General features: G+C 41.8%; 1 protein-coding gene across 1 annotated transcript in view; it reads left to right on the top strand.

The window, feature by feature from the left end:
• Positions 1 to 27727, top strand: part of EMILIN2 (elastin microfibril interfacer 2) — a 39389-nt gene extending 11662 nt beyond the window's left edge. The window contains exons 3-8 of the mRNA XM_072852684.1: positions 2790 to 2965; positions 5804 to 7738; positions 14307 to 14639; positions 15191 to 15229; positions 21613 to 21747; positions 22549 to 27727. Of these exons, the coding sequence (XP_072708785.1) occupies positions 2790 to 2965; positions 5804 to 7738; positions 14307 to 14639; positions 15191 to 15229; positions 21613 to 21747; positions 22549 to 22886 (2956 nt within the window). The 3' untranslated portion in view covers positions 22887 to 27727. The remainder of the gene's footprint in view (positions 1 to 2789; positions 2966 to 5803; positions 7739 to 14306; positions 14640 to 15190; positions 15230 to 21612; positions 21748 to 22548) is intronic.
• The last annotated feature ends 68 nt before the right edge of the window (positions 27728 to 27795 follow it).

The raw sequence follows: 27795 nt of genomic DNA on the forward strand, positions 1-27795 counted from the left end.
AAGGTATAGAAAGAAAAACTTGTCAAAAATATGATAGGAATGGCAGAAACAGTACAAGGAAAATCCTTGTTCTGTAATTTGAGCAAAGTAGTGCACAATTTGCATAAAAGTAGTTCTTATTCCTTTTATAAAATTTGTTTCAGCTATATTCTTAAAACTTTGTTAGGAAAAAATAGAGAAGTGTAATGGTGTTTGAAGATAACTGAAATACTGTAACTTTCAGGAAGGGGTATGGCCTTGAAAGTATGGAGAGGAACACACACAAAGTTTGGAGCAGTTAAGTGTTTTATGGAAATCAGAGAAAAGTATGTACAACCATTTCCGGCATGTGAAAATAGATCTGGAAGTTCAAAGTTTGTATTTCAGTAATGTGGTTGTGAGAGAGGTTGTAATGACTCTCAAAACCACTTCAAAACACTAAAGCATCTAGCTAATCCTGTCACTCTGACTCTGGCAGCTAGTTGGAAGGAAAGGAATTGAACCCAAATTACCTACACGAGATGTGGTTTAATACTTTAGATAAGGGAGAAGGAAAAGGAAGTTCTTGGGTGGCCGGGATATTGTCCTTCCCAATGGTGCCCTCTACATTGCACTCCTCTATCTAATTTTTCAAGCACTTGACCTTGGGGATGTCTGTACTTTACATTTGTAAACAGGATTCAGCAGATGTTTCAGTGAAAATTATAAAAGAAATTATGAGCTGGAGTGCAGTCTACAGCTGTTTCATATATGGTGTTGTGAAGGTAAAAAAGGATTGGAAACCCACTCTGAGTTTACGTGCTCCAAGTCAGAATCTGAAAAGCTGACAACCACAGCAAACCACTGCAGTTACAAGCAGCTAATAGACAGAGTTACAGCCTAGCCTGCCCCTGCCTTGCTATGAAGATTCACAGGAGAAGGGAATCCAGAGAGGCTTATTAGAATAAACTACTCTTTGGCCCCAGAATAGTTGGAAAAAAAATGATGTTGTCTCTAGTCAAAGTAACTTTTTCCCCTTAAATGAGAAGTTGTAGATAAAGTAATAATGCCAAAGAACACTGAGTATTTCCCAAGTGCAAGAATTAGAATATATTGTGGCAGAATTGGGATAGATATGGTTGGAAAAGAGACAAATTCATATTTAGTAGTTAACATTTTAACCCCCCCCGCGCCAAGTTTGCTAAGCAGCTTACCAAAAAGGGACAGCAAATGGCTCTCAGATGTGGGGCGTTATATTAAAATTCTGTCTCTGAACGTGAAAGATGCTGAATAAAAAAATACAGAATTATTTCAGCAATTATTTGCACGCATGGCAAGAGAAGCTTTGAAGAGTAACAGTTAAACTAACTCTTACTCTGTGCCTTTCAATAGAAACTGTTTCACAGTCAGTGTAAGATTTAACTCTTTCCTTTTGGTAGCTGATTACTGAATATTTTTAAACAATAAGGAATTTTGCATATTAATACAAGGCAATGTTTCATGAAACATGTAGTTAATTTTTGTGTGATAGCATGGCTGCTTCTGGTGCTCATTCTGTACTGTATTCTCTCTGTCCCAAAATACACTCCCCATAAGCCCAGCCAGGCTATCAGTGAAATCTGTTGCAGAGCTCCTCTTGAGTCCCTTCACTGCTGTCCTGTATTTATTCTGCTGGTATTACTACCTTAGGGACACCTCAGCTGTGAAGTGAGCCTGTTGTTCATTAATGGATGCAAACTGGTGTTCTAATCTGAAATAATCTTAAGAAAAAAAGATCTGAAAATGCCGTAGGGAGGTTAGTAGTATGATACTAGTTTTATTCAGAGAAAGGAATTCACTTGAGAAATTTGTTTCTATGTGTTCCAAGTATACCAAGTTATAGAGCTCAGGTGGCAAATCCCTGTTTTACTTACTGTCCTCATCTCTCAACCCGAAATGAGCTGTACCTTAAATTGATTTAGTTTTTATAAAATGGTACAGCCTCTGCTTATGGTCTGGTGGGATACCATAGTGTCTGACCGCAGTTGAACATGCGGTACGTGTACTGAAGGACAGTTATGGAAGAAATCTGTGGTTAAAGAAAGTTGCACAACCAGCATCAGTTTGCCATTTATTAACTTTTGAGTGATTAATCGGGGAAACTTAAGGTTGTATGTACATAACGTGTGTATAGGTTTGTCTGCAAGACCCTCTTCAACTTAACTAGTGAAGTAGGAAAGAGTTGATTCCTTCGTTGGTTGTAGCCTTTCATCTGACTCCTTCTTTCATGTCCTTACCTGTCATATGCTTTCAGCGTTTTGTCCTTTCCTGGAATATCCCTTTTAGCTTTGACTGCTCCGTACATAAGGATTCTGAGGAATGGTTTAAGCGAAGACTGTGGAAGGACAAGTGGGACAAAGCAGGCAGAAACATTTTTTGATGTCCAGAAGAGTTGCTGCCAGAGCAGCCCTGTGGGTGGGTTTGCAATGAAAAGCAATTAGTTAGAGGAAAAAGGTTTTGAATTTGTAGAGTAATACACTGGTGGTCACTGTTACTCTCAGCAGTGTCTGATGAGTTGAACCTTCACTTCCTACAGCACGTTATCCCTCTGCTCAAACGTGAAGGCCTCTGTTCTACGGCCATATTTGCTCTCCCTGACATGACTGTGTTGAGTGCAGGTAACTTTAAAACCTAGACAGAAACATTTGTTCATTTGATGTTTGAAGGAGAAAATGGATCATAGATAAAAGTAATTGATTTTCATTTAAAAAAAAAAAACTGTTTTAATTTTAGCTTTAATCTAAATAGCAGATTAGGTTACAGATCGTTTAAAATGCTTTCTGTTTTGGCAGATACCGAACGAGTTTCAGACCTCGGTACACAGTTGCATATAAGACAGTAACAGAGCTGGAATGGAGATGTTGTCCCGGGTACAAAGGGGAAGACTGCAGAGAAGGCCCAGCAGAAAAGCCAAACACTGCTCGTCGTCCCACAACACCAGCAAAAGCTGTTGTGAAGAAAGGCTTGGGTAACTTTTTGTTTGAATTTTGGTATGCGTGATCACGTCTGGTTTCTTGTTTTGTCTTTTAAGTATAAGAACCATTATGGTTTCTATTAAACTCAACTACTGGCAGGTACAAAAGCCATATGGAAGACACTGCATGGTGGGAAAATAATAGCCAGGCGTAACCGTCTTGATATAGAGAATTTCCTGAAGAATAACAGAGGGGTGGCTGTAGAACACTGGCCATAAATGCCACCTGGCTACTCATGGTTCAGGAAAATCTTTACATTAAGGTTGCGTTTTTTGTAAGCATTTACAGGGTTTTTTTGTGGTTTCTTCTATGTTCAGCAAAAAAAGATATATTTGAGAGGAACTATTATTAAAATAAAAAAGAACAGGTACTAATTTTAATGATATATAATGCTCCCTAGCAGTTCCACAGTGTTTTGTTTGTTCAAGGGCTTGTGCAGATTTTACAGAGTCATGTTAGATTACCTGCCTTAATACTAAGGGGTAAGGGAATGATAAGCCTCGATTTCTGAAAAAATACCTTAAAGAATGAATGACATTTGTTTCTATAAGATACTGCCTTCTGAAAGGGTAAGAAAGAGTGCTGTTACTGCAGTATTATGCCTTTTCTGCATTAACAAAAAATGGTAAACAGATGTTTCCTTCTGAAGGACTTTTTCCCAACATCACTGGAGATCAGCATCATGTATAGCACTTAGTCAGATTTCCACTTGCGTTTTTTGTGTAGTGGAATGGATTGGGACTGCATACATGGTTTCAAACCAGTCCTATAGATTATATACCTGCTTTAAAAATAAGCTTTTAAAATATTTTGTTAGCCCACCTAAAATATTATTTCCAAAAGATGATAATGAAACACGATGATATCTTTAAGGAACTTGCACACTGCTTATGTCTAGAGATTTTCTTTCTGCTCTGACCCTAAAAGAACTGCAATTCAATGCAAAAATAGACCAGTGTGTATGTAATAGCTGCACTCTGTGTGTGCTTACTTTTTTATTATTAAAGGAATTGGCCACCCTGCCAATCTTGAAGAGTACATCTGTGACTTTCTGCCATATTTGTAATGTCGTTAAGCTGAAGTCCAGTTTAAAACCAAGAAAAAATCCAACTGCATGTCTGTCAGACCCTATCTTAGTGTTGCTCTCCACTGTATATCTAGCATGCATAGCTTGGAACCAGTGCTAAAATTCTTTTGTCTGAAAATTTAACTGTTAACATCTGAAAGAGTTATTCTAACGCTAACAGTTTGTGTGTCTATTTTCTGTCGTATTTAAAGAAGTATATTTTCTTCTTCGCTTCTGCTTCGTAACTTCTTTTACTTTTTTTATGTCTGCAATAGTATGCCTTCACTGTGCAAAGGTCTTTGGATTACGCATTGCATAAAAGATATCATGCAAAACCCCAATTAGGATTATACATTATGTATTTATAGAGTGTACCTCTCTGTGCATAATGGCAAAGATATATGGGAGTATGCAAATAATTATGGTCATATGGATCTACACATTAAAGTGGTATTAAATGTTTGTTAAACTAAAACAATGGGTGGTCTAGCTGCAGGTTTGATTCATATTAGATGATCATTTGGGATCACACTCAGTATCTTGACTTACTAGTGCCTTGTTGCTGAGAATCCCAAAAAATAGGACTAGAGGGATCTTAAGGGGTCTGTTTATCCATCCCCTAAGGTAGGACTAGCTATGTCTATCCAGCCTCCAGTAGTGGAAATTCTGCTGCTCATGTGGACAATGTCTTCTGGCACTTCACTTTCTGTACAGCTATCAGGCCTCACCTTCACTTGCTGCAGTTGAAGCCCATTCTTCGTGTCCTGTCCCATCACTAGCAGATACAGGAAACAGTTTATTCCCTACCAGTTTGCAGATGTCTTTCAGAATATCACTCTTCATTCTCCTTTTCTCTATCCCAAATAACAAATTACTTTGACTTTTCCTGCATTTTATACTTTCTTGACCTCTGATAATGTTTCTTTCTTTCTTCTGGATTTTCTACAATTGTTAACACATTTTGCTTGAAACTGAACATCTGGAATTGTACGTGGCTCTGCAAATGAGGTGCCGCCAATGACAAATGGATTGGAAGGATGGTTTCAGATTCATTAATTGATTTGTACTAGGTAAAAAGTAGATTGCAGCTAAAAGTCTGCTTTTACTTTTTTTCATTCAATGAGGATAGTGCTGGTGTTATTTTAATCTAACAATTTTGGATGTGTAAAGCTTATGCTTTTACACACATTTTTATTGCCTACTTAAATATGTGTTAAATAATTAGGTATTTTTGAAGCAAGTGTGCTAACTGGAATATCTTGCAGAACCCCATCCAGTATATCCATTTAGACTCCAGTTCAGCAAAATGCTGGAGGCACAAACCCACTTTAGGCACGTAAATTATTGCCACTCAAGTTTTCAGTGGGAATTCAGGAGCAGCACCTCCCAAATTATTGTTATAGGAGATGCAGTGGCTCTAAGGTGATTGTGTTGTGATGTGTGTGGATCTATAATGGCCTGTTATGTATGCTATAGCTTAGATTCATTGCTGAACAAGAAGGGGGGTTCTGCTTGCTAATTTATTTATTTATTTCCATTGTATCTTGGCAGGAATTGGTTAATGTGCTAAAACTTTTAGTTTGGAGTGTTTTGATAACATTTCAATTATAAACTGCTGAAAACAAGAATAGAAAAAGGAACAAGCATTATGCAATTTAAATCATTATTTGGCGTTAAAGAAAAGTGAAATTAGCCTCAGCTGATTAAAACAGATACCACTGGGAATATTTACATCCAGACTTTGTCTGTTGTTTCCATGAAATAGATGCAGAACCAACAGAAGTGCCAGAACCTCCACCATACGAGAAGAAAATGCAGTTTCTTGAGGATGAATTGTTTAGACTTACACGATCAGTGCTTGAACTTCAGTCCTCCGTGGCAGGTGTGAATGAAAACCTGAAGCTGACTGTCCAAGAAGATGCTAGTAAGATGTTGGTCACTTGGCTGAACAACCTTTATGACCGCCCAGAGCCTGATAGTGCAGTTGGTGGTGAAACAGACACTATTCATCTGCCTGGACTCCTCAGCAATAAAGATCATAAAGACCCTTTTATTGATTTTGAAATGGAAGATATAAAGTCTGAGCTCGCTGAGGTCAAAGAAGCCTTGAAGATGAGGAATGACAAGCTGGAGGAACTGAATGGAAAAGTAAAAGGCTATGAAGGACAATTAAAACAACTGCAGGAGGCAGCACAAGGACCTACAATAACAATGCCCAGGGACAATATATATCAGGAGTATATAGACTCCAAATTTGAGTCACTCAGGCAGGAAATCCTGGAGGGATTTGAAAAGAAGATGGCAGATCTGAAGAACTCCTGTGAATACAAACTACAGGATATCCAGCAGCAGTGTGATGACAATGAAAATAACTGTTTAGGAATAATTGATGTTATAAGAGGAAAAGAGAATGACTTGAGGAAAGAAATAAATACTCTCCGAACTCAGATTCCATCAAACAAGTCCAGTTGTTGCAAGGAGGGTGAGAGAAATGACTTTGACCAACAGATAAAAGATTTAGATAGGAAGATTGACAGAGTTGCAGAAGCACACAGGATCCTGAACGTCAGAATAGATAATGAAATCAGTCGATTGTCAACTCCAGATCTAGAAGACATGTTTGGTGAGAGGTTGGAGGAGCTCGATGCGAGGATGAATGTTACGGAACGAAATGCTGAAGAACATTGCTTTTACGTTGAGGAAACTCTCCGCGGTGCTATAGCTGCTGAGGTAGATGAATTGAGAGACTTGTTTGACCAAAAGCTGCGGGCACTAGAAGATAGGCTAGGCGGCACTATTTTAGAGATCGCTAATACCACAGACCCGGATGGAATGTATATTAATCCTGGGCCCATCTTGCCCAGTGACGCAGGATTTGCAAATGAGCAATTTACAGCAGAGATGAATTTCCTGAAGAACAAACTACTGTCTCTTGAACACCTCTGTGGGCAGAAGTGTCAGTCCGCACCACAAGGTACGGAGGACCTTCAGAAAGAGCTAGAAAATTGTAACAACAAATACAACCATTTGCTTTTGAAAACAGAGGATAACTCTGTTCTCCTGCAGTCTCTAAATAGCTCTCTTAATGAGAAACTCAACTTAATTAAGGGTAACCAACGTGACATCCAGAAAATGCAGAGAGACGTACGTGTATTCCGGTATAGTCTAAATGTCATGGATAAAGATATGAAAAATCTTCAAGATGGCTTGAGTAGCTGCAAGGAGCAGCTTCTGGGTGTCAATTCTACCTGTAGAAAAACACAACGAGGTGTCTTCCGAAAAATCGATCAAATGCAGAGGACATTTGCAAATCAAACTGCTCATCCCAGTGATAATTGCTGTGGTGAAGTGAAAGAGAGACTAGAACAATTGAATAGCCATATCCTGAATGATCTTAGCAAGTGCAAAGAAAAGACCCAAGGTATCCAGGAGGGTGTTTCGGATGTTGAGAGCAGAGTCTCGCGTGTTGAAAAAGTTTGCGGCAAGCTGGACTCTGTCTCGGGTAGCTTGCAGAAAATAAAAGAAGGCCTGAATAAGCACGTGAGCAGCTTATGGAACTGCGTTCGTGAAATGAATGGAACTATAGCATCTCATTCCACCGATATTTCTGGCCTCAAAAATTCTGTCCAACAGTTTTATAGTCAGGTCTCCAAAATCACCACGGACATTGAAGGCATGCTGAAATCTCAGTCTGACACAAGTAAGTTTTTTTGCTTTTTTTAATGCTTTTTTGTTTGTTTTTCAATTGGCTTTCTTTTCTGAATCATTTATAAAGGAACTAAACAAGGGAGGAAAAATTTAATATTACACAATTTCTACTTTGTTTTTACAGTGACTCTAATTTTGTCTCTTTGCTCTAGAATGCCATAGAGGACTTTGAGTGCTTTTAAAAGTATTCTCCAAAAAAAAAGTCTTATATGCTTTCATGTTTAGTTTGAGCCAGAATAAAGAGAGTGGGAACACTAATATTTTTTGGATAGTGAGTTTAAAGTGAGTTTTAAGTAATAATTATCTGTGGGTATTATTCCAGTTAATTTGATTTGATTTTTTTGTTTTGTTTTGTTTTGTTTTGTTGCGTGAGAGTGTTCTTGATTCCTTGGGGGAAATTGAAAAGTAAATGGAGAAAACCAAAGTCAAAGGAATTCAAATTTATGATAAGAAATATTCCCTGTAAGTTTTGTTCTTAGCGTGAGTTAATGGTTATAATTCAGCACCAACTCTTTTGATTTAGGACTTTTGCAGACAAGCTCTGGCATATCTTGGTGTGGCAATATAAGACTTCTGCTCCATAACTCTCCCAGAAGTTTGCGTTCCCACCACACAGTTGGCAAGTTTGCAATAGGTGCACACCCCAGCTGGCAGTGTTCTCACACCTCAGCCACTTCTGTTAGTAGTCCAACATGTTAGCTCAAATCTACCTCCACAGGTGGTTTAAAGTTCGCCTTAGAGTGGCTGAGAAGCAGAGGCACATTCCCTTGGGCTCAAAGTGCTGTGAAATGGTAACCTCAGCATGTTGGTGAAGCTTGCCATGAAGGTTTAGAGACCTTGCCAAATGCCACTCAGTTCCCTCTGCAGTTCTTGCTCCAAATTTCAGCAATGGGTTGTTTTTCTGAGAGAGTCAAAGTTTACAGAAGGAAGCTGAGTTCCTGTTTCTGTTAGCATGACGCAAAAACATAGGAATTGGAGACTGCTTTGGAACTGCACTCTTCAGTTGGTTGATGCTTCTGGTTTTAATTCTGCGCACCTATGAGGTAAATAAGAGGCTGATTTCTGTGACTGGCCTTAAATCAGAAGAAGAGGTGCTGAGGAACGAGCCTGTGGGCTGTTGCAGCTGATGGTGGCTGGGGGAGATCAGATTCAGGACTGTGAGCACTCTTGCTTGAATGGACAAGTTGTGCTTCATGAAGGGTCTGAAAGTAATTTCTTTAGGTGTCGTGGTTTAGCCCCAGTCGGCAACCAAGCACCACACAGCCACACACTCACCCTCCCCCCCGCTGGGATGGGGGGAGAATATGAAGAGCAAAAGTAAGAAGGCTCGTGGGTTGAGATAAGAACAGTTTAATAATTGAAAGAAAAGAAAAGAAAAGAAAAAAAGTAATAATAAATTGTAATGAAAAGGAGAACAACGAGAGAGAGAGGAACAAAACCCAGGAAAAAACAAGTAATACAACTGCTCACCACCCGCTGACTGATGCCCAGCCAGTCCCCGAGCAGCGATCGCTGCCCCCCGGCCAACTCCCCCCAGTTTATATACCGAGCGTGACGTTGTATGGTATGGAATAGCCCTTTGGCCAGTTTGGCTGTGCCCCCTCCCAGCTCCTTGTGCACCTGGCAGAGCATGGGAAGCTGAAAAGTCCTTGACTAGTATAAGCATTACTTAGCAACAACTAAAACATCAGTGTGTTATCAACATTATTCTCATACTAAATCCAAAGCATAGAACTATATCAGCTACAAGAAAGAAAATTAACTCTATCCCAGCTGAAACTAGGACATTAGGGAGGAATATCCTTCTCACTCCAAGGCGGAGACTTGAAAGCCTGTGATAGATGTATTTCTTTTGAGTGTTTAATTGTTTAAAACCAAATGTATTGCAGTACTTGACACAAAAATCCTTCTGAGGTGAGAAGCTCTTGTGTGAAATTAAAAAAAATATGTTTCTCTTCCTTTAAAGGAAGAAGTGAAGGGGAATGGAGGGGGGCTGTAATTCTCAGATAATTCTTTTGGTGAAATCTTGACTTAAATTCAGCAGGGTTAGGACCTTCACCCCTAGATCTTGCAGAGACAGACCCAGTCCCCATTCAAATACAGTATGATGTATCTGTGTAATCCTATTTCTCATCCATCTTGCCCAAAATAAATTTGCACTAGGGACCAACACTGGAGAAAGGTCCAAGATACACACAGTAATCTTTCTTCTGCTATTTAAAGCAGGTGTTCGAGTGGCCTCATGGGTTGTATTTATCAGCCCCTATTACAATGTTGTAAAGCATTAAAAAGCCTCAGTGTGCCTGGGTTTCCATAAAATAATGCTGTTTCAGGGCAGAGCTCTCCATCCACCACTGGGTGTTAAGAGCCGGTGGAAGGATGCTGCTGCTGGATCTGGGGTGCAGGCACTCTGAGCATCCCTTGCTGCTATGAGGTGCCTCTGGCCTCTGAAGGATTTGTGAAGCACACACTTCAGTCCCCAAATGTTTCCAATTACAATAACACTGCCTGGCACAGCAGTCCAAGTAAGTTTTGATGGCTGGAGTTGCAGAAAGACTTTGGCAAAAGAGCCTTTTTTGGAAGTAGTTTGGGAACCCTGTTACGTGAGTCGGGGTATGGCTTTAACTATTTTTACATCCATGATCTGCAGCATCATCTCCGATACCGACATTATTTGAAAGGAAGACTCAGTCCTGGCCGTAGATCGGTGTGGAATTTCTTATGCACTATTTGCCAGCGTATTGTAGCATTCAAATGATGTCATTTCACTTCAGAAGGGCCAAAACAGAAACAAGTTGTTACTAGTAACAGTTGTTGAGGGCAGTAAGGCAAGGATACGTTGCAAGAAACACAATATAAAATCTTATCAAGCAGTGTAAGCCCAGCACACTGTAAAACTGAACAAAGTCAAACGACCCTGATCTTAGGAACATGGCTGTGTGTTCTTCCACATTTTTTATTACGGGGTTTGAAGTGCCTCAGTCTAAACTAACAAGCCAGGTTAGTAAATGATTGTACGTCAGATACAGACCCAGAGGCCAGAAATGTATTTAATTTATTACAATTTCTGGTGAAGGTAGTGCAGCATCCTGCCGTACACAAGGCGGTGGTAGCGGCAGGCAGTGGTCTGCTCTCAGCGTGTAGGGGACCACACACGATGTGCTCACCAAGGTAATGTAATCCAGCAGCTCTTCACCCATGTCAGACGGTGACTGCCCCCAGCTCCACGTCTCGTAGGATAAGTTGTTCTCATTGCACTCTGTGCCTCTCTGCGGGTAGGTTTGCTCTTCAAATGGCACAAAACTGAAAGCCATGTTAAAGTTAGTGGTCTCTTTTAACTTACTGCCTGTTCATATAGATTCATGAAGTTTTCCAGGAGTCAGAAGTGTGGTCTTGCAGCCAGATACCGTGCTGGGAGTGCAGTTTGCTTTGGTTACGGTTATTTGACCTGAACTGCAATTCCTCTGGTAATTGTCTCTGTAGCAGGGTTTTGAAAGCAACAGCAAAATGTCATCTGCTGAAGTTATGGTCTAAGAAACCAAATGTATGCTCTGTGTTACAGCATTGATAAAGGGCAACATAAAATTAGTGTTGTAGTGCAAATAGTCATATAGTCGATTCCTCAAGGCTCCCTGCGAGCTTGTGCAAAATGGTACTTTGTAACTTAATTGTCAAATCCCTTTGGTATCTATAAGAAAATTCAAGTCAGGTCTTTTCAGCTTCTTCTGAGTGCAGTCACAGATTCCTTTACTCACTAGTTTGTTTTACACACTTTGTTTCTGTGTGTTTTGGGGGCTGAGGAAAGCATGGTTGGGGCAGAACAATACTAGAAACAAACGCACCCTGAAGATCCACCCGCCTCATGCATCCAGGTTGCTGCTTGTCTTCCTTCCCAGCAAATCATTCCTCCATCAGTGAAGTAAATAGCAGGTTAAAGCTGCATGGCTGAGCAAATTGAATAAAATAAAATATTTTTAAGAGGGGGAGGGGAACAAAAGCATTCTTATTTTCAACCGAGGAGGGAAACCTTTCCTCTGTTTCAGTTGCAGATGGGCGTCTGAGAGCAGAAGCTGTTGTGTGACATGGTAACCGAGTTGTCACTTACACCAGTGATGACAACCAGAGCAGCAAGGATGCTGCTGCTGAGGACAGCATTACTGTTAGCTGTGTAATGATCTCAGCTCTGCTCTTTGCCTTGATAGATGTGAAGATGATGGGGAAGATTTCTTTTTTGTCTGCTGCTCAGCAAAGGTTAAGCAGGTCCAGCTAGGTTCACCCCAGATTTTGTCGGGGGTTCATTTTCTCATTGCCTTGTGAATTGAAAACACGTGTTATGGAATTCGGCACCAGGATAGGGTGGCTCCAGTGTTATCGTCTTTATCTAGTGATTTATTGGTACTTTGTCTTGCTATGATGCATCTCAGTAGAAGAGGCCAAAAAGGTTGGCAAAGATGGCAGACCAGATCCCTCTGAACGCACACATATCTGATTACTGACACTTTAAGTTGAGCTTTAGGCAGGTAATTTTGGATTTAGCTTTATGGAGATGTAATTGGATAATTCTGAATATTGCAGTATTGATGTTGCATGCAAGGAAGCAGTTTGTACAGGACATGGGATTTGAGCCGTTGATTGTTATTTGAAGGTTTAGAAAAGCAAGCAGAGAAATGCATTTGTTTTGCCTGTGTCAGCCCAAGTTGTTGTCTTAATAAAGCTCAGCTTAATTGACTAGAGAAACGACAATTATGTGCATCTCAAGGTGAAGTATTTTGTCAATTTGTGTTTTGAATGAAGTTAATCTGAAGATCTTAGTTGGTCTAAATCTATGTCACTGTGGACAGAAGATGTCTCACTAAGTTAGCAACTCTGTTAAACAATTTACTTTGATACTTTCAGCCTTTTTTTGAAAATCTTTGTAAGATTTTTTAATCCTAGGATTTTTGTGAAGATAATTTTAACCTGTATAAAGTGAACATTTCACTCCTTAGTCCTCTGCCTTGTGGATAGAGTTACTGAGTGAGCTTCAGTCCAGCTTTGTGGTGCATTGCTTGTATAAGTTTCAATTCTCATGGCAGTTAAAGTCAGCCAGCAAAGCTCAGGAAGAATTTTTTTCTAGCAAACAAGAAACGAGATTCACAAGGGTAAAGTGCAGGTGTCGAGTAGTCACGAAACAGCATGTGGGTTGCCAGCAACACCGCCTGGACCCCAGCCATGAGTCACGGACGATACCTGCGTGACTTGGTTGTAAGCTGTCACCCAAAAGCACAGCGTAAGGCCCTCCGAGGGGTCCCCAGCTGTGCAGCAGAGCCAGGGGAAGCCTCACACCACGTCTGCTTCTAGGCACAGCCATTCAGTTTAGCCCTAGCCACTGATGAATTTACCCAGGCTGATTTTGGACTGTGATGAATTGCAGTGCTTCGTTCTGACCACTGAGACCTCAGAGCGGTGGTCCCCACTGTGGACCATGGGGGGCATCTCTGGTGTGATGACTTGCATCGCATAAATTTGCAAGGGGATGTTTGTCCATTTCCCCAGAAACTCACTTCCATCCCTGCACCTAAAGCCATGCTTTAGTCTCAAAATGCAAACAAAATAACCAGTGCTAATGTTTAATTTAGAATGAAATTCTAATTATTCTGTGTAAAAGCTGTCATTGCATCTGCTGAAATCTACACATTTGTAAATTCCTGTTCTTAATGTAGACGTAATTCAGCTTCTTTCTTGGGAGGACACTGCATCCTTAAATGTCATCTAGGATTTTATTTTTATGAATAAGCCGTAATTCCTATAAAGGGGTTAGAACTGGACCAGATACAAATGTAACCATGTCAGCGCTGTTCAACCCTGATGTCATATGTGTTGGCTGCCCTACTGGAAAAGTCTTTTAATGGTATCTCTTCTCTTTAAACAATAAAGGCTTTTCTGGTAGATTATATCCTAGGGTTCTGCCTTTGTTGTCAGAAAATATTAGTAATGGGAGTACTTGGAATTTTAAGTTCGTTGCTTTTCAAAGTAGGAAAAAAAAATCTTTAAGTCGGTGTTCATTTACTCATTTTTTTGCTGTGGATACTTTTCTTTATGGTAGTGCTAAAGGGTCAGCCTCGTGCTAGGTGTTGTGTGAGTACAGAGTTGAAAGTAGGAGCGATGGGCAGGAGGGGTTCAGGAGAACTGAAGTGAAGGTAGAGAGAGAGCACGCAATGGAGATGAAGGTGCCGGTGGAAAAGGTGTGATACACAGCCCGCTTGGTGCAGAAAGTCAGAGCTGGACTGGCGGGTGGATGTTCATGGCTTATTTGACTGCTGCTTGTCCTCATTCCTCTCTGAATGACAGGCTGTCTTCATTCCTTTCCCTGTGTCACAGGCTGGGAAAGAGGGGAGTCTGTAGTACGGCAAGAGTGGAATGGAGTTTTGCCAGTGCAGTCTTGGGTCTGAGGGGAAAGGTGGCCTCAAATTGAGTCCTGTTTTATTTTGAAGTTGGGTTTTTTTACAAAAATATGCAATTTTATGTACTATTTTAGGCGAATAATTCTGTATCTTTCCTCTTCTTTCATCATTTCAAAGGGCGATCAGAAGTACCACGGCAGCCGTTGCCACCAAGACCACCCCTGCAGCCTCAACCTGGCATATCCCTGCTGCCATCAAGGCCGAGGATACAACCCCCGCGACAGAGGACCCCTCTCCAGCCGCTGCAGCCGAGACCTCCTCCGCGCCCAGCACTGCCAGGGTCAGGAGTTGTGCCATTTCTGCCTGGAACAACCGGGATCATCTTGGAGACTGGCGAGGCAGGGCCTCCTGGCACTGTTCTAATGTCAGGAAGAGGGCGGCTTAGAAGTGTGGATGGTCAGGCTGGTCAAAGTACCATGCCCATTGCTGAAGGGTACGCTGGAGCACCAGGTGAGAGAACCAAACTAATAGTGAATGACTCCCGTCTAAGTGCAAGAGACATGCCGGGTCTTGCTAGAGGGTGACACCGAGATCTGTTGCGCTTTACCAGCCACCTTTCAGCCTTTTGTGGATGCCCATTATAGCTGTTGCCGTTGGGAATGGGCCTTTGCAGCCTCCAGCTGGCTACAGAAGGAGGGGAAACATATTCAGTGCCAGTTTTGTTGCCTTTGCCAAGGCTGCACAAAGCATGAGGTCAACAGGGCTGATGTAAAGTCCTTGGTAACTACAGCAGTCTTTCCCACTAGGGAAACTTAAATTGTTTTTTTCTTGCCGTAGTGCTTGCAGTGGATTTAGTACATTGTAGTAAGAATTCGGTTTTCTTTGCCATGACCACCCCAGTTTAACGATAATTGAGCATTTCATAGGAGATGCTATTTGGTAGCTATTTTGGTAGGTTGCTGTTCGATAACAAAGGATGTTTTTTAGAAGACTGCAGTGATATTTTGTCGTAAGGTATTCCATTTGTGTATTGTGTTACACATACTACTTTTCTTTTGTAGGATATCCAAAGTTATCTCCTCCGACCACAGACTCGCAAGGTAAGGCAGTTGTTTCCTAGAAATTCTTTACACAGATATTTAATGTTTATTTCAGTCCCTGGAAAGTCACGGTTGAGAGAACAGTGTTGATTTTTCATATATAAGTTTAGCACTGCTATACCTAAGCAAAAATCTCTTATGTTTTAACATAATCTCCATCCTTTGAAAATATGGGGGTTTTGAGGTTTTGAAAAATAATTCATTTTGGGTTATTGTTACTTCGGTGGGTTTTTTAAATACAAAGGGTTTCTAATTCCTAGCAAATGTCAGTACTGACCTTTTTTTTCCCCTTTTAAATGAGAAGATACAGATTTCTTTCTGATGATTTTAATATTTCTTTAATAAGATATGAATAAGGCCAAGACTAAGATCTTGAAGCACTGTTAGTATGTGAGCTAGTGCATGAGCTGGTCCTCCTCGTGGGAGAGTTTCTGGCTTTGTTAGAATCATGAGGGCTTGTGTTCCTGACTTCAGTGAAAGCAGGAGTGCTGCCACTGACAACCACAGTTTAAAAAGATTCAAAATGCAATTTTCTTGGTTTGGTGGGTTTTTAAAATTTTTTTTATAATTGTTAATATCACAATTCCTTTATGGATTTGTATGATAAACAGGTATAAATCTTGTGTGGGACATGCTAGCTGGCCTTGATAAATACGTTGATTGGGTGCTGCTTGCCTTACAACGTCATACTCAAGATATTATCAAGCCCTGGGGAATGGTATCCTGGATCAAAGTGAATATTCCCACACCCTCTTCAAAAAGAATTATTTCATCTAAATTTGTTTGAGGAAATATGAGAAATAGATGAAAATAAAACATTAGGGCTTTATGGCATCCAAAATCCTACCCTTGGGACTTAGTTTGATGGCCCTAACAAAATCACAGATACACGTCCTGAAGACTGGTCAGAGGACTGACAAAAAGAGTTGTAAAGAGTTCAAACTGTAATTCTGATATTTATACTTTCTAATTAAAAATCTGTCATAGCCTTAAAGCAGTCTTTTTGCATTTGAGGATTGTGGTGGTAAGAACAAGCAGCAATAGATGAGGCTTCTGGAAGAGGATCAGAAGTAAAGAAATGTTCATTTATCTTGATGCCAGCAAAGCCAATATAGATGTCTAGATTTCTGTGATAAATGGATTTCCTGGGGGTTTTCTTCCACTTTGTACAATCTATTGCTGTTTATAGACAGCAGTATTTTAATAAGTTTATGTTAAAACTGTGTGAAATAGTAGGTGGATGTTAAAAGTGTTGAAAAGGCAGGGTGTGGCAGGCAGTGTGCCTGTTTGCTGCTTGGTGGAACATGTTGCAAGAAACATTATCACCCTGGGATCCAGAGAGAGGTGGGCTTGACCAAGGAGTTCCTTTTCCTGATCCGTGCCCCTGAAGACCTATCTAAATATAAGATATACCTGCTGATCTGTCTTATAACTTTCCCCAAAATGCCTTGCAAACCCCAATGGCAGGTACAGTGATAGAAAACAGAGAGGTAAGGAGGTGCAAATAGCTATTAGACTTCTGTGGAGTTAGAGCATTTACATCCACTGTCCCTAATTGTCAGTGTCTGCTTATAAACAGCAAAGAAAGAGAGTATTCTGGGGCAGAATTCAGCAGTTAACAGTGTTGTGGAAATTAACAGCTGAGGAAGGAAAGATTTTTGGCTTATTGGAGGAGGAACTTAATGCTTAAATAAGACATCAAGGAATCCTTAATATCTAATTCATGCAGGACCACGGTTTATGATGTCTTTGCCAGTCTCCACTTCATTTTGTGGTACTGAAATTCAAATTTGAAAGAAGATCAGACCTTCTTGTACTGTAATTCCTAAAATAAGAAGCTTGTACTATTAAATTGGCCTTCTGAGTAGTCCCTTTCATTTCTGTTTCTGAATAGCTTCTGTTACATAAAAGCACTGCTCAGGAAGAAGTTGGGGGCTCCAACTCTGTCCTCTGGGATTAAACTAGCCCACTTTAGTGCTCTTCTTAAATGCTGAGGCACGATTTGTATATATCCAATACCAAAGTATTTATTGAGTTTTTCAGATTCATTAGATATCCGTTTGCATGCATCTTGTAATATAATGTTGTAGGTAAAGATCTTCAAGGACTTACAAATGTTAATGAGAGAGTATAAGGTACAATATTCCATATAGACTCTATTTTCACAGGCAAGGAGTTTATGACAAAGGTGAGTTAAGTGTCAGGACCTAAGTACATCCACCTAATCCCTTTTAATACAGAAAGAGTTGAACCAATTGTTATTTAAAGAAACATCAGCAGCAAATGTTATTGAAGCATGGCAGTTTTACAGTTATGAGAATTTTTGTTTGCTGGAGCAAAGAAAATTGCAGAGGCAGAAGTAATGAATTGGCTGATGAACTGGTCTGGGAACTGATGAGAAAATGCTTGTAAGATCCCAGGTCACACAACTAGGCAAGGACAGAGCCAAGAAGAGGATTTGGGTGTTTTGATCAGCATACAGAGAGAGGGTCACAGTGAAAAAAAATTCACTGAAAGCACAAATTGCCTTCCCCACCCTCCCCCTTCACGCAGTCTGCAGTGTTGCTTGTGTCCTTAACCCTGCAGCTCCAATGGAGGGTGGTTCCTCCTCTCTAAAAGAAACTCCTTGTACGGTGTAATAAAGAAAACAGCTGAGCCAGTGAGCCCTGCCACTGTGCAAATGCTGCTGTATATATCCTTGCAGATAAAGGGCTAATTTTGGTTTGGCCTTTTTAATTCTTCTTACTTGTCTGATACTCAACCATCTTTATTTTCTCCATGTGACTCGAGGCAGCAAGCCTGTAGGACACATTTCAAATATAAAGGCATGATGTTATTGTAATGTAAGATTTATGTTGTTGTAGGTGGTCCTTGATTTGAAGAAAGAGTTTACTGAATACATAAATTACCTTTCCATGCTTGTGACAGGTTCTGCTGCGTGTTTAGCTCTTTGTTTTGATCATTGGACAGGGAGCAGTGTTCTCGTTAGTACGCATCGGTGGTCTAGCACAGGGGAAAGCATGTGTGCTGACTTTGAGGTAAAGAACATGTGATCACCCGCAGTTGCACCAGTGGTGGTGTTTTGCTGCTGTTTGCATGAAAGAACAGCACAATTCACAGAAGGATGCTGAAGGATGGGGTTGGAATGGATATTTGTGTAAGGAGTGGTAGGTAAGTGCTAGGGCAAACCTTCTCTTGCTGCAATGTGAAAGGTAGGAGCCATAAGACCAGAAAGAGCTGTTACTAACAGATTCAGGAGAAGAGTAGCTGTTTCTTCATAACACATTGAGTGAGTTATCATCTGCATCAGAAACACTGTGACTTAGCAGAGCAGAGCTAATGGGCCCAGCTTCATTGAGCACTGGCTCATGGAAATCAGTGTGGCACTGTGCTGTGCTGCACGGCCATCCCATAAGCAGAGGGAATGTTCCTGAATATGAGATGTGTTTAGGGTCAAACTGAAGAAATAATAATAAAAAAAAAAGGCAGGGAGGTGATAAATTGCTGATACTTTTGTCCCATTTGCTCTAACTGAAATTATGCACTTTGCCCTCATTTAGATTTAGGAGTATTGGCCAAGCAGAGGAAATCTGACATATTCTCCCTCCTCTTGCCATATGCAAAGGAGTCATAAGTGCATACTGACGAATTACATACTTATGGTCTCTCTTCTATGTAGATTCTTGAAGAGTCCTCGTTCCAGTTGCTGAGCAATTGTCAGCAGCACCATCACACGCTGTTATTTTTTTCTCCTTTCATCTTGATAGAAAATACCTATGCTGTGCACTGTTCTGTTTTGCTTGAGTTTTTTTTCCTTCTTTTTCTCCTTCTGGCCCTTGAGCTCTGTGGGAGGCATGAACTGTGCTGGGAAGTCAAAAGAGAAGTCGAGAACCAGAAATACAACTAGCAGACAGGTGAAAGTAGATGTAACCTAACAAAGGCCACCCATGTATCTCTGTGGTCTTTTGACTCCCCAGAATGCGTTATACTAGCTTAGATTGCCATGAACACGCATACCTGCTCCTGCTTACGTATATATGTATATATCAAGTGAAACCTTCTTGAATATGTCTAAAGTCAAAGAGTTTTTTCCTCCCCCAGAAGCTGTAAAACTGTGGTTGAATCTTTTGTGAAACTTTTTATCTACCTAGCAGTTTCTTCATCAGAGCTGTGCATGTGGCTCCCAGCTTTTAAATGCTGTAAACCTTTTATTCCTGATTTTTGTAATTCCACAACACTAACAGTTAAGTGAAAGCAGTTTCCAAGCCTGGACCTTGCCTAGAGAAATGGAACTTTGATCTTTGCATGAAGAAAAATGTTTGCAAGTGGGGACATGTAGGAGAAGGTGGTTCACCTCTCTGTAAGGTTCTGCAAAAGCACTGCTGAGGGCTGTTGTAGGACTTGTGAAAGCTTCAAACAGGCTCAGTTCCAGCTGGAAGCAGGGAGGAGGGTAAGAGAGCACAGACACATTGCATCTTTACTGCACCTCCTTACATTGCCCACTGAACTGATCTACAGGATATTTAGACGGGTTTAAGATTTCTCCTTTGGACAAACACAGATGGTGTGCTAAACCAGGCTGCAGATCTGAAGCAATTTCAGCAGCAAACTCTAATAACTATTCCAGCAATTAGTGCAGGAAAATCTTGAAGGAAGCTGTGGCGAGCCCGGGCAGGAGTCACTCCCTTATTCAGATGCCACCAACCTGAACAGAACTGTAGCTACTCCAAATGGAGAGGACAGCGTTTCTGGGCAGGCAGCAAATAGTTTGTGCTGTCTGTGCAGTATGACTGCAGGGGAGAGAAACCTTTCCAAGTGAGCCAACAAGAAGTTAGTTGAGGTGCATTTTCAGTTGATTTGAGTCTCAGGCTAAACTGAGAATACAAAGAGATGCTTTCTCTAAGTAGCGCGGTGTTAAGGTGGTGGAGCTTTACAGAAGCTGCTTAAGTAAGTAGACTTCCTGCAATTAATTCTGGTCCTTTCAAACAACCTCATCTTGGCTTACAGGAGCACCTGCAGGCACACTAGCAGGTAGCAGTAATGTAAAAGAGCTTCTGTCCTGTTTTCTGAGCGTGAGACAAAATACTGAATAAGGAGATTTCCAAAGATAGATGAGGCAGCTGGTTACTAGCCCCTGAGGGAAATCAAGGTAGTTATTTGCCATTTCTGAAGTCTCAGGCATGTCTTCCCCCTGCCTTCTCTTCCCACCCCCCCATGCCAAGTTATTCAGAAGAAAAATTGGATAGCAGAGCATTTGTATATCCCCATTTTAGATGAAGTTTTGTCACTTTTAAACTTCAATTTTTAAGTGATATAGTCTGAATTGAACATTGGTTGCTGATGGGCATCTCAGATTGAGACGAAGAGAAAACCAAACATTTATTTTAAGGAAGGCAGAAGAAGGAACCAGGGGTGAAACAGCATGGAGAAGACATGGATCCTAACGTGAACAGGGTAGAACAGAAAGAGCAACTGAGGACAACTTTAAGTGTGTTTGTTGTTTACCTAATTGCCCAAACAAAGCAACAAGAGTTGACTACTACTAGCAGTGTGTCCTGCCTTAGGGGAAACGTTCAGAGGGAAGGGAACTAAAATGGGGCTAATAAGTGGTCGATCACTAAACACTTGCCATTAAGTCAGTCTGTTAAAAGTAAAAATCTGTCTTGATTGTCCAAATTGCATTTCATCCAACACCAGTCTAACAAACAGCAGTGTTTAGCTAGTAAGCAGATAGCCACTATAAAATACCTAAGTGTCTGTTTGATCTGCTGAGAAAGGAAGAAAAAATTGTGGAGTGAAAAGTCCCCCAAAAGAGAAGTGCTGGAGAGAGAGAAAAGCCCCAGGGATGGTTCTCTTTGCTTTAATACTGAAGTGTTACTTCTTGTAGTTATTTTCACTACCCTTCAGCAGAGAAGGTAGGAGATCCAAGCTGTGTGCAGCTTCTCAGCATGACTAGGAAAGCTGGCATGAGCTATACACCTTTAGCACTCCTGTTGCTGTTGTGATCGTGACGGAGAACGGAGATGTCCAAGGGCAGCCTCAATCCTGAAGAAGGTCCGTAGCAGAAGCGTTGTTGAATTGAGAGGTGGCAGGATTTCCACTGCCAGCATTTACCAGCCATGTACCTTTTCCTTAGAAGGGAAAAAAAAAAGGGGAGGCTGTGGCCAAGGGGGAAATTTTATGGTACTCAGTAAATTTTATGGTGAGACACCTGGGACCTGGGCCAGCAATACGTATGCTGCTAATTCTGGCATCCCTCAAGTGACTGGGTTAGTCCGAGTGGAGTATGTGCAGGAACAGAGACACTGGATTATAAACCATCGCAGGGAGAGGCTGTGTTGTCATCCTGACGTGACTCTGACTCATGTTGTTACCCATTTTAGGACCTGCTGCTGCTGCGGCCTCTCTGGTGTCATTTTCTGCTGGGCTCACGCAGAAGCCTTTCTCCAGTGATGTCGGCGTGGTTCACTTTAACAAAGTGCTTGTGAATGACGGGGACTATTATAACCCCAATACAGGTAACAGCCAAAGAATGGACCCACAGAGATGCCAGATGGGCAGTAGCATGGGTTACCAGTGCTCGATGCTATCAAACAATGTTCGGTGTGCCTTGCTGCCTCATTGAACAAACAAAATAAGTCCATCTAAACCAGACACACCAGGGTAAAAGTTTCCTGTGGATGTGAACAGGCATGTACTTTGCCACTGCTGGTTTTCCACAACTGCCCAGTAATACTGAGGTCCAACGCACCGCTACCTCTGCTCTGCCAGCACAGCTGGTTGTGCCCCTCACCCCGCCTCAGGCCAGCTGAGCCCAGGTAGCAGAGGTGAGGTTCCCTGCTAACCTGCTTCACTGCAGCTCAGCCAGCTGGGTCAGCCGGGGGAGAGGAGGGAGGGAGGGAGGTGATACCTCCTGCCTCCCCAATACCCATACCTGCGGGCTGCCTCCTTCTCAAGCAGTTTCATGTCACTTGCGGGTGTTAGGCATGCCTTAACCTACTGGGGACTTGCACAGCATGTGGGTGCTTCTCGCCTCTTCACCCAGCTCTGAGTCACGGCAGCTGCTTAGGCCAGGAGGTTTCTGAATGTGGGCAAGATCTGCTTATGTCCTGACGGACTGGTGGGCTCACACAAAAGGAGCAACCCGTTGCCTTCATGACTGCTGTCAGTTGGTCAGTTGCCCAGGCTGACCTTGTCACAGTTACCTGTACGTAGCAATAGGTAACCCATGTCGCTTTATGTTTATCATCGTGCTTGGAGCGATCGGGTCTCTCCATTTTGAAGAACTCTGAAAAGCTCAGTCTGTCTCTTCTCTGCAGGCATTTTCACATCACCGTATGAAGGGCGCTACCTGATCACCGCTGTGCTGGCCCCAGAGAGGGATGAGTATGTAGAAGCAGTGCTGTCCGTCTCCAACGCAAGCGTGGCTCAGCTCCACACAGCTGGGTACAGAAGGGAACTGCTGGAGTATCACAAACCCTACTCGGGGAAACGGACCTGTGGTGGTCCTGGGACATTCCACCTTGTTCTTCACCTCAAAGCAGGAGATGAAGTGAACGTCGTCGTAACAGGAGGCAAACTGGCCTACACAGACTCTGACGAAATGTACTCCACGTTTAGTGGAGTTCTCCTTTATCCTTCCATTTCTCATGTTTAGGTTTACCTTGAACAGGAGAGAAGGATAAGATATTTAGAAGAAATTAAGTGTAATAAAATTCAAAGCTTTAATATATTCAGTTTATATATTTGATTTCAGTGATGGGTTTATAGTCTATACTGAGACCTTTTCCTTGTCCCCTGTTTCCAGAGGTAGCTACAAAAGACGTGTTTCTGTAGCTAAATGAACTCCTTCCCAAGCCCTTGTTTACCCATACAAGCAGAACACCTGTTAACGAGTATGTTCTCCATAGATACTTTTCCACTGTGCTCTTGCTATTCCCTATTAAATTGCCTTTGCAGTCTTCTCCTTAGTTTATCAAATTGTCCCTAGTGTATCGAAGTTTACATCTTCGCTGAAGTTTACAGTTGTCAGCTATTTTCATGTTTTCAGTAAGGCAGGGGCAAGAAAGTGAGGTTGTATTGGATGTGGTTGATGACTTCTTAGTCCTTGTGTTATTTAATAATATGTTGGGTCAAGTGCATTTGCATAAACAATTTGTTCAAAGCAATTGCTAACTGTGGTGGTGCAAAGCAAAACGATACTTATCTGCATCAGTTTTCTTTTTTCCCTTAAGGGCCAAACAGAGTGCTAAGAGACGAGTGACTCATTCCAGTCAAGTGGAAGCAGTTGTGCAGGGAGAAACTTAACCTCGCCTCAGCTTTCCACTGGGCAGACATGAGTGTAAGGTGCAGCTGCTACTACTGAAAGATTTAGAACAGTTATTTTCAACTGATACAGTAAAAAAGACAATCAGTTAAGCATGATGCTCTTGAGATTAAAGCTGGGTGCTTGAAATGAATAAAACAGATCAGAAAAATCTGAATCATCTGTGCTTAGCTAGAAAAATGATAATTTTGAAAAGTTTAAGAAGTTTTACAGAGCTTGTTTCTGGCACTCCTACGGTATTTGCATTAAAAAGGAAGTTTTCTTCTTTGTTGCATTGTAGAAGACAAATCAGAGGGAGAATTGGTGGTATAGGAAAATAGCCTTATTAGCCAGTACTCTCAAATGCACAAACCAACCATTGCACTAAGTCTTTGTTGTAACAGCCTCCTGCATCGGTGCTTTTGAGTGAGGTTTGTTTTAATGTTCAGCATCTGTTTATATGGATGAAGCAACTTTCTTAGCTTAAACAGATAAACACGTTTGGGGCAACAGTATTTTATTTCTCATACTAGCCACTTCTCAGTGGAGGTAACAAAAATTACCTTTTGGCTCTTTCAAGTTAGCATTTTGATCTCTTTCATGGCTGAAAAAAATCCAGCCATTTTTTACTGAGAGCAGGACTATTCAGCTGTCACCTATATATTCTTCTATAAACTGATCTTTTTAATAGTCTATTCATGCTGCATAGAGTTGTATTAATCATAGTGGTTTGTGTAGTATATTTTCCTTCTTACAAATCCAGAACAGCTGTTTATAGCCTCAGACCAAACAATTCCTTTAGGTGAAGGAAGAACTCCCCGTGCTGTGAGCAGCACAGTATGTTTAGCTGAAGCCCTCCCTGAGGAGGTCAGATGAAGATTTACGCCTTTGTTGCTTAGTTTTGGAATAAATACTCCCTCATAATGCTGTTTCCAGGTGATGAGATGGGGCCTTCCCACAGCAAACTGTCACATCCTGGAAGTTGAGCTGCTTTTGAGAAAAGCAGGCAGAAAAAGGTTCCTCTCCAGAGAGGAACTCCAAGTCAGTCCCTGTGCAGCTAGGATTGCGCTGGGGGAGCTGTGAGCACCGGAAGGACGTCGCGAGTGGAGTTTTAAAGCACCTGGTTTAGGAAGATCTCTTGGCACCTGACTTTCAGAAAAGACGGTGTTACTGATAGGCAGAAGCTAGGACTGGATGTATTTTGTAGCAGGAAGGCTGTTTCTGTAAGAGCAGCTGTTAGTCAGTAGCCGAAGATGTACGGTGGACTTGCATTTCACAGCTTGATAAAGGGAGCCACCCCCTGCTCCTTTCCCTGCACATTTGTCTTGACCTGTGCTGGAGCGTGAGGCATTAGCATGCCGTTAGCAACCGCATGCTTGTTCAAGGGGGGCTTGGTTTTCTTTTGTCCTAAATCAACAGCCCCTTGCTGTCCCATGCCTTTCTATGTCTCAAAATTGAAGGGACAGACAGGAAAGATTGTTTTCTGTGTTTTCAAAAGCCAATTACATCAACCAGTTGTTTTTTTTTAAAACATAATTTCTTGTTATGTATGAAAGCTGGAGAGGCACTTTTAGGATATTTTTCACTCTCCTCAAGAAAGCTGTGTTCTCTAAGAAGTTGGCTCCAGACTATGTGTGACTCAAGAGTTGTTAGATTGTTGTTGCCTGTTCTAAAAATGACTCATGGAAACAAACAACATGAGCTGAGTGCTTAGGGACACCTAGCTGGCAAACACAACTGTTTGGGTTTTTTTTCCCCCTGCAAGTGAGACATTTTTAAGAATCAGCCGTGCAAGTTTAGTGCTAGAGTTGCAAAAGTTATATCATCCAATCCTTACCTAACTGCTCCAGTAGATTTCTAAACCCAACCCACAAATCTTCACAAGCCCAGTTCCGCTAATGGGATAGGGCTGTCTTCTACCAGAAAGTTTCTCCTTGTACCCAGGATCCGCTGCTGCCAATGCTGAGATTGTTTGAGCCCTCATAATGCAGCATAACCAGTATTTGTACACAGGTGTAAAGCATTCCCTAAACTATGGGACAGCAGGGCCCAATCTCAGCAGTGTTTTTTGAGGACACCTTTTAGAGCTTTCAGGGATAGTTTCCCATCCACCATCTCTACCAGCGCGGTGGCTAAAGCTATGACCTTTGGCAAGGAACCTCTGTCTTACATTCCTCCCTTTGTTGAGGGAGACTTGAACCTTAATTACCACTTCCTTGGTAGTTGTTGTAATCAGGGTAGGTGGCTCAGTTCCTCCTGATGAGGTGGTTTTCCTGGAGCTTGCAAGGTGGAATGTTCACCCAGCTGGGAAGACCACAATGCTGTTGCTGTAGCCCCTGAATAGCAGGGAGGGGAGAACCTGAGTTCCAGTGTCAGATCCAGTGAGTGCCTGGATGAAACATTCACTAAAGCAGCAGCTGGAAGAGACTGAAGCACAGACACATTCATGGGCCCGCTGAGGGTTTGCTCCATACAGAACAGCCCAGCTTCAAGGGAAGGAGCAAGAGCCCTGCTCCAGAATACCCTGAACACACTGATGGAGCATTTACATCTTCGGTGAAAGTCAGCAACAGAACAAGGAAATAACCTGCACTGAAAGGAATGTTTCACACTGTGGGTTCATGATTTGACTACCACATCCAAGAGCATCCACCAACTCAAATAGGAAGCATCTGTTAACCAAGAAAGCCTTAAAAAAAAAATCCTGTAAGTGGGAGCTCTAAGGCAGATATGCTGCCTGTTTCATAAACACACAGTGCTGCCTTTTAGATCTGCTTTGTAGGTAGCTTTGTAATGCAGTGTATGAGGATTGCGAGATTCTTGGGCAAAACAGTATCTGTTGTGCCAGCTGCTCCCATTTCACATCAAAACAGGAAGAAAACCAAACAATACCAGGTAAAGCTGTACAGACGTGTGTCTGACAGCTCCTTAGCCAGGCACAAGGCAAGATGGTTTCTCAGGGACTGTCCAAATATCAAAACCAGCAGAGTCCCCAAGACAGCATCACTTGTGAGACAGGTAAATTCCCATAGCCAGGTCATTAGCAGCAGAACCTCTGAAGACAAGTGGGCATGGTGACAGCCAGAGAGACTCTGGCCAAGCATGGAAAGTGTATCCTAGAGTAGATATGGGGAAAGGCAACAAGGCAACATATATATCAGTCATATCCCCAGGAAAGCTTGGAGCAAAGCAGGAATGCCAATTTTCACCACAAAATGTGAAAAACTACCTCATTATTTTAATTTGCTATTAAGACTTTGGAGACAGCGGAGGCATTTCTGTACTGACCACTCAAAGCAATGAGGATTTTTCTGCGGTATTCCACCATGTATCCTTTCAATGTGCCCCAGGTTACTTGCAGCAACTTTGTGCAGTTTCACTGAGAGACTCTAGTGAGCTTTGGTGAAGCCAACCAGCCATTCAAGAAAAACTACAAATAGTCAAGGAAAGAGAGTGAGCTGTAAGTGGAAGGCATAGGAAGACAACTTGAAACAAAATGCCCCTCACCACCCCATGCAGCTTTGAAACATGCTGGGAATGCAAGGTAAAGGGCTCCCCAACTGCAACCAGGAGATTCAAAGCAGGATTGAATTGTTTCCTGAGGATACATCATGCATTTGGAAGTGAGTTTTATCTGCTGAGTAAGTCAGTCCTTATGTTACGGCACAGTAGTGGATCTGTTTCACCAAAACCACAAATGCATTTACAGTCTCGGCTTGGAGACGGGAGGAATATATACTCCACTGAGACTTGATCAGCAGGTACGCTTTGGCTGCTAGTTGCTCCCAGATCATGGCACAGAGTTCACATTGTCAAGTTGCCAGGAATACCTGGGGGCTGTGTCTTGTCATCACAAGACAGACTTGCACTTGAGCCAGCACCAACCCTCTTGCAACATACCCTGCAGACTTGAGACAAGATGCAGAAGAACAGCTCTGCCAATTCTTTGTATATGGGAGACTTAAAAGAACATCTTGTAACATGTTACTACATAAGCAGGTTTTGGCATTTATCCATTTTGCTATCTTGATTGTGAAAAAGGAACACTACTATAATTTTTCAGCAAAGAATAGCGCATTTGAGAGTATGCTTTATGTGTGCATGTGTATACATATATTCATGTATAGAGAGCGTGTAATATCCAGGAACATGAAGAAAACTCTGTGATGGAAAACGACTGCAGATATGTCCAAATAAAGCCTACCTGTTGTGTGATGTCTTGGTGCTCTTTCGCTTTCCAGTGAACACAACAGCACTGTAA

Source organism: Ciconia boyciana, chromosome 2 (genome assembly GCF_034638445.1).
Source record: "Ciconia boyciana chromosome 2, ASM3463844v1, whole genome shotgun sequence".
NCBI classification, from domain to species: Eukaryota; Metazoa; Chordata; class Aves; order Ciconiiformes; family Ciconiidae; genus Ciconia; species Ciconia boyciana.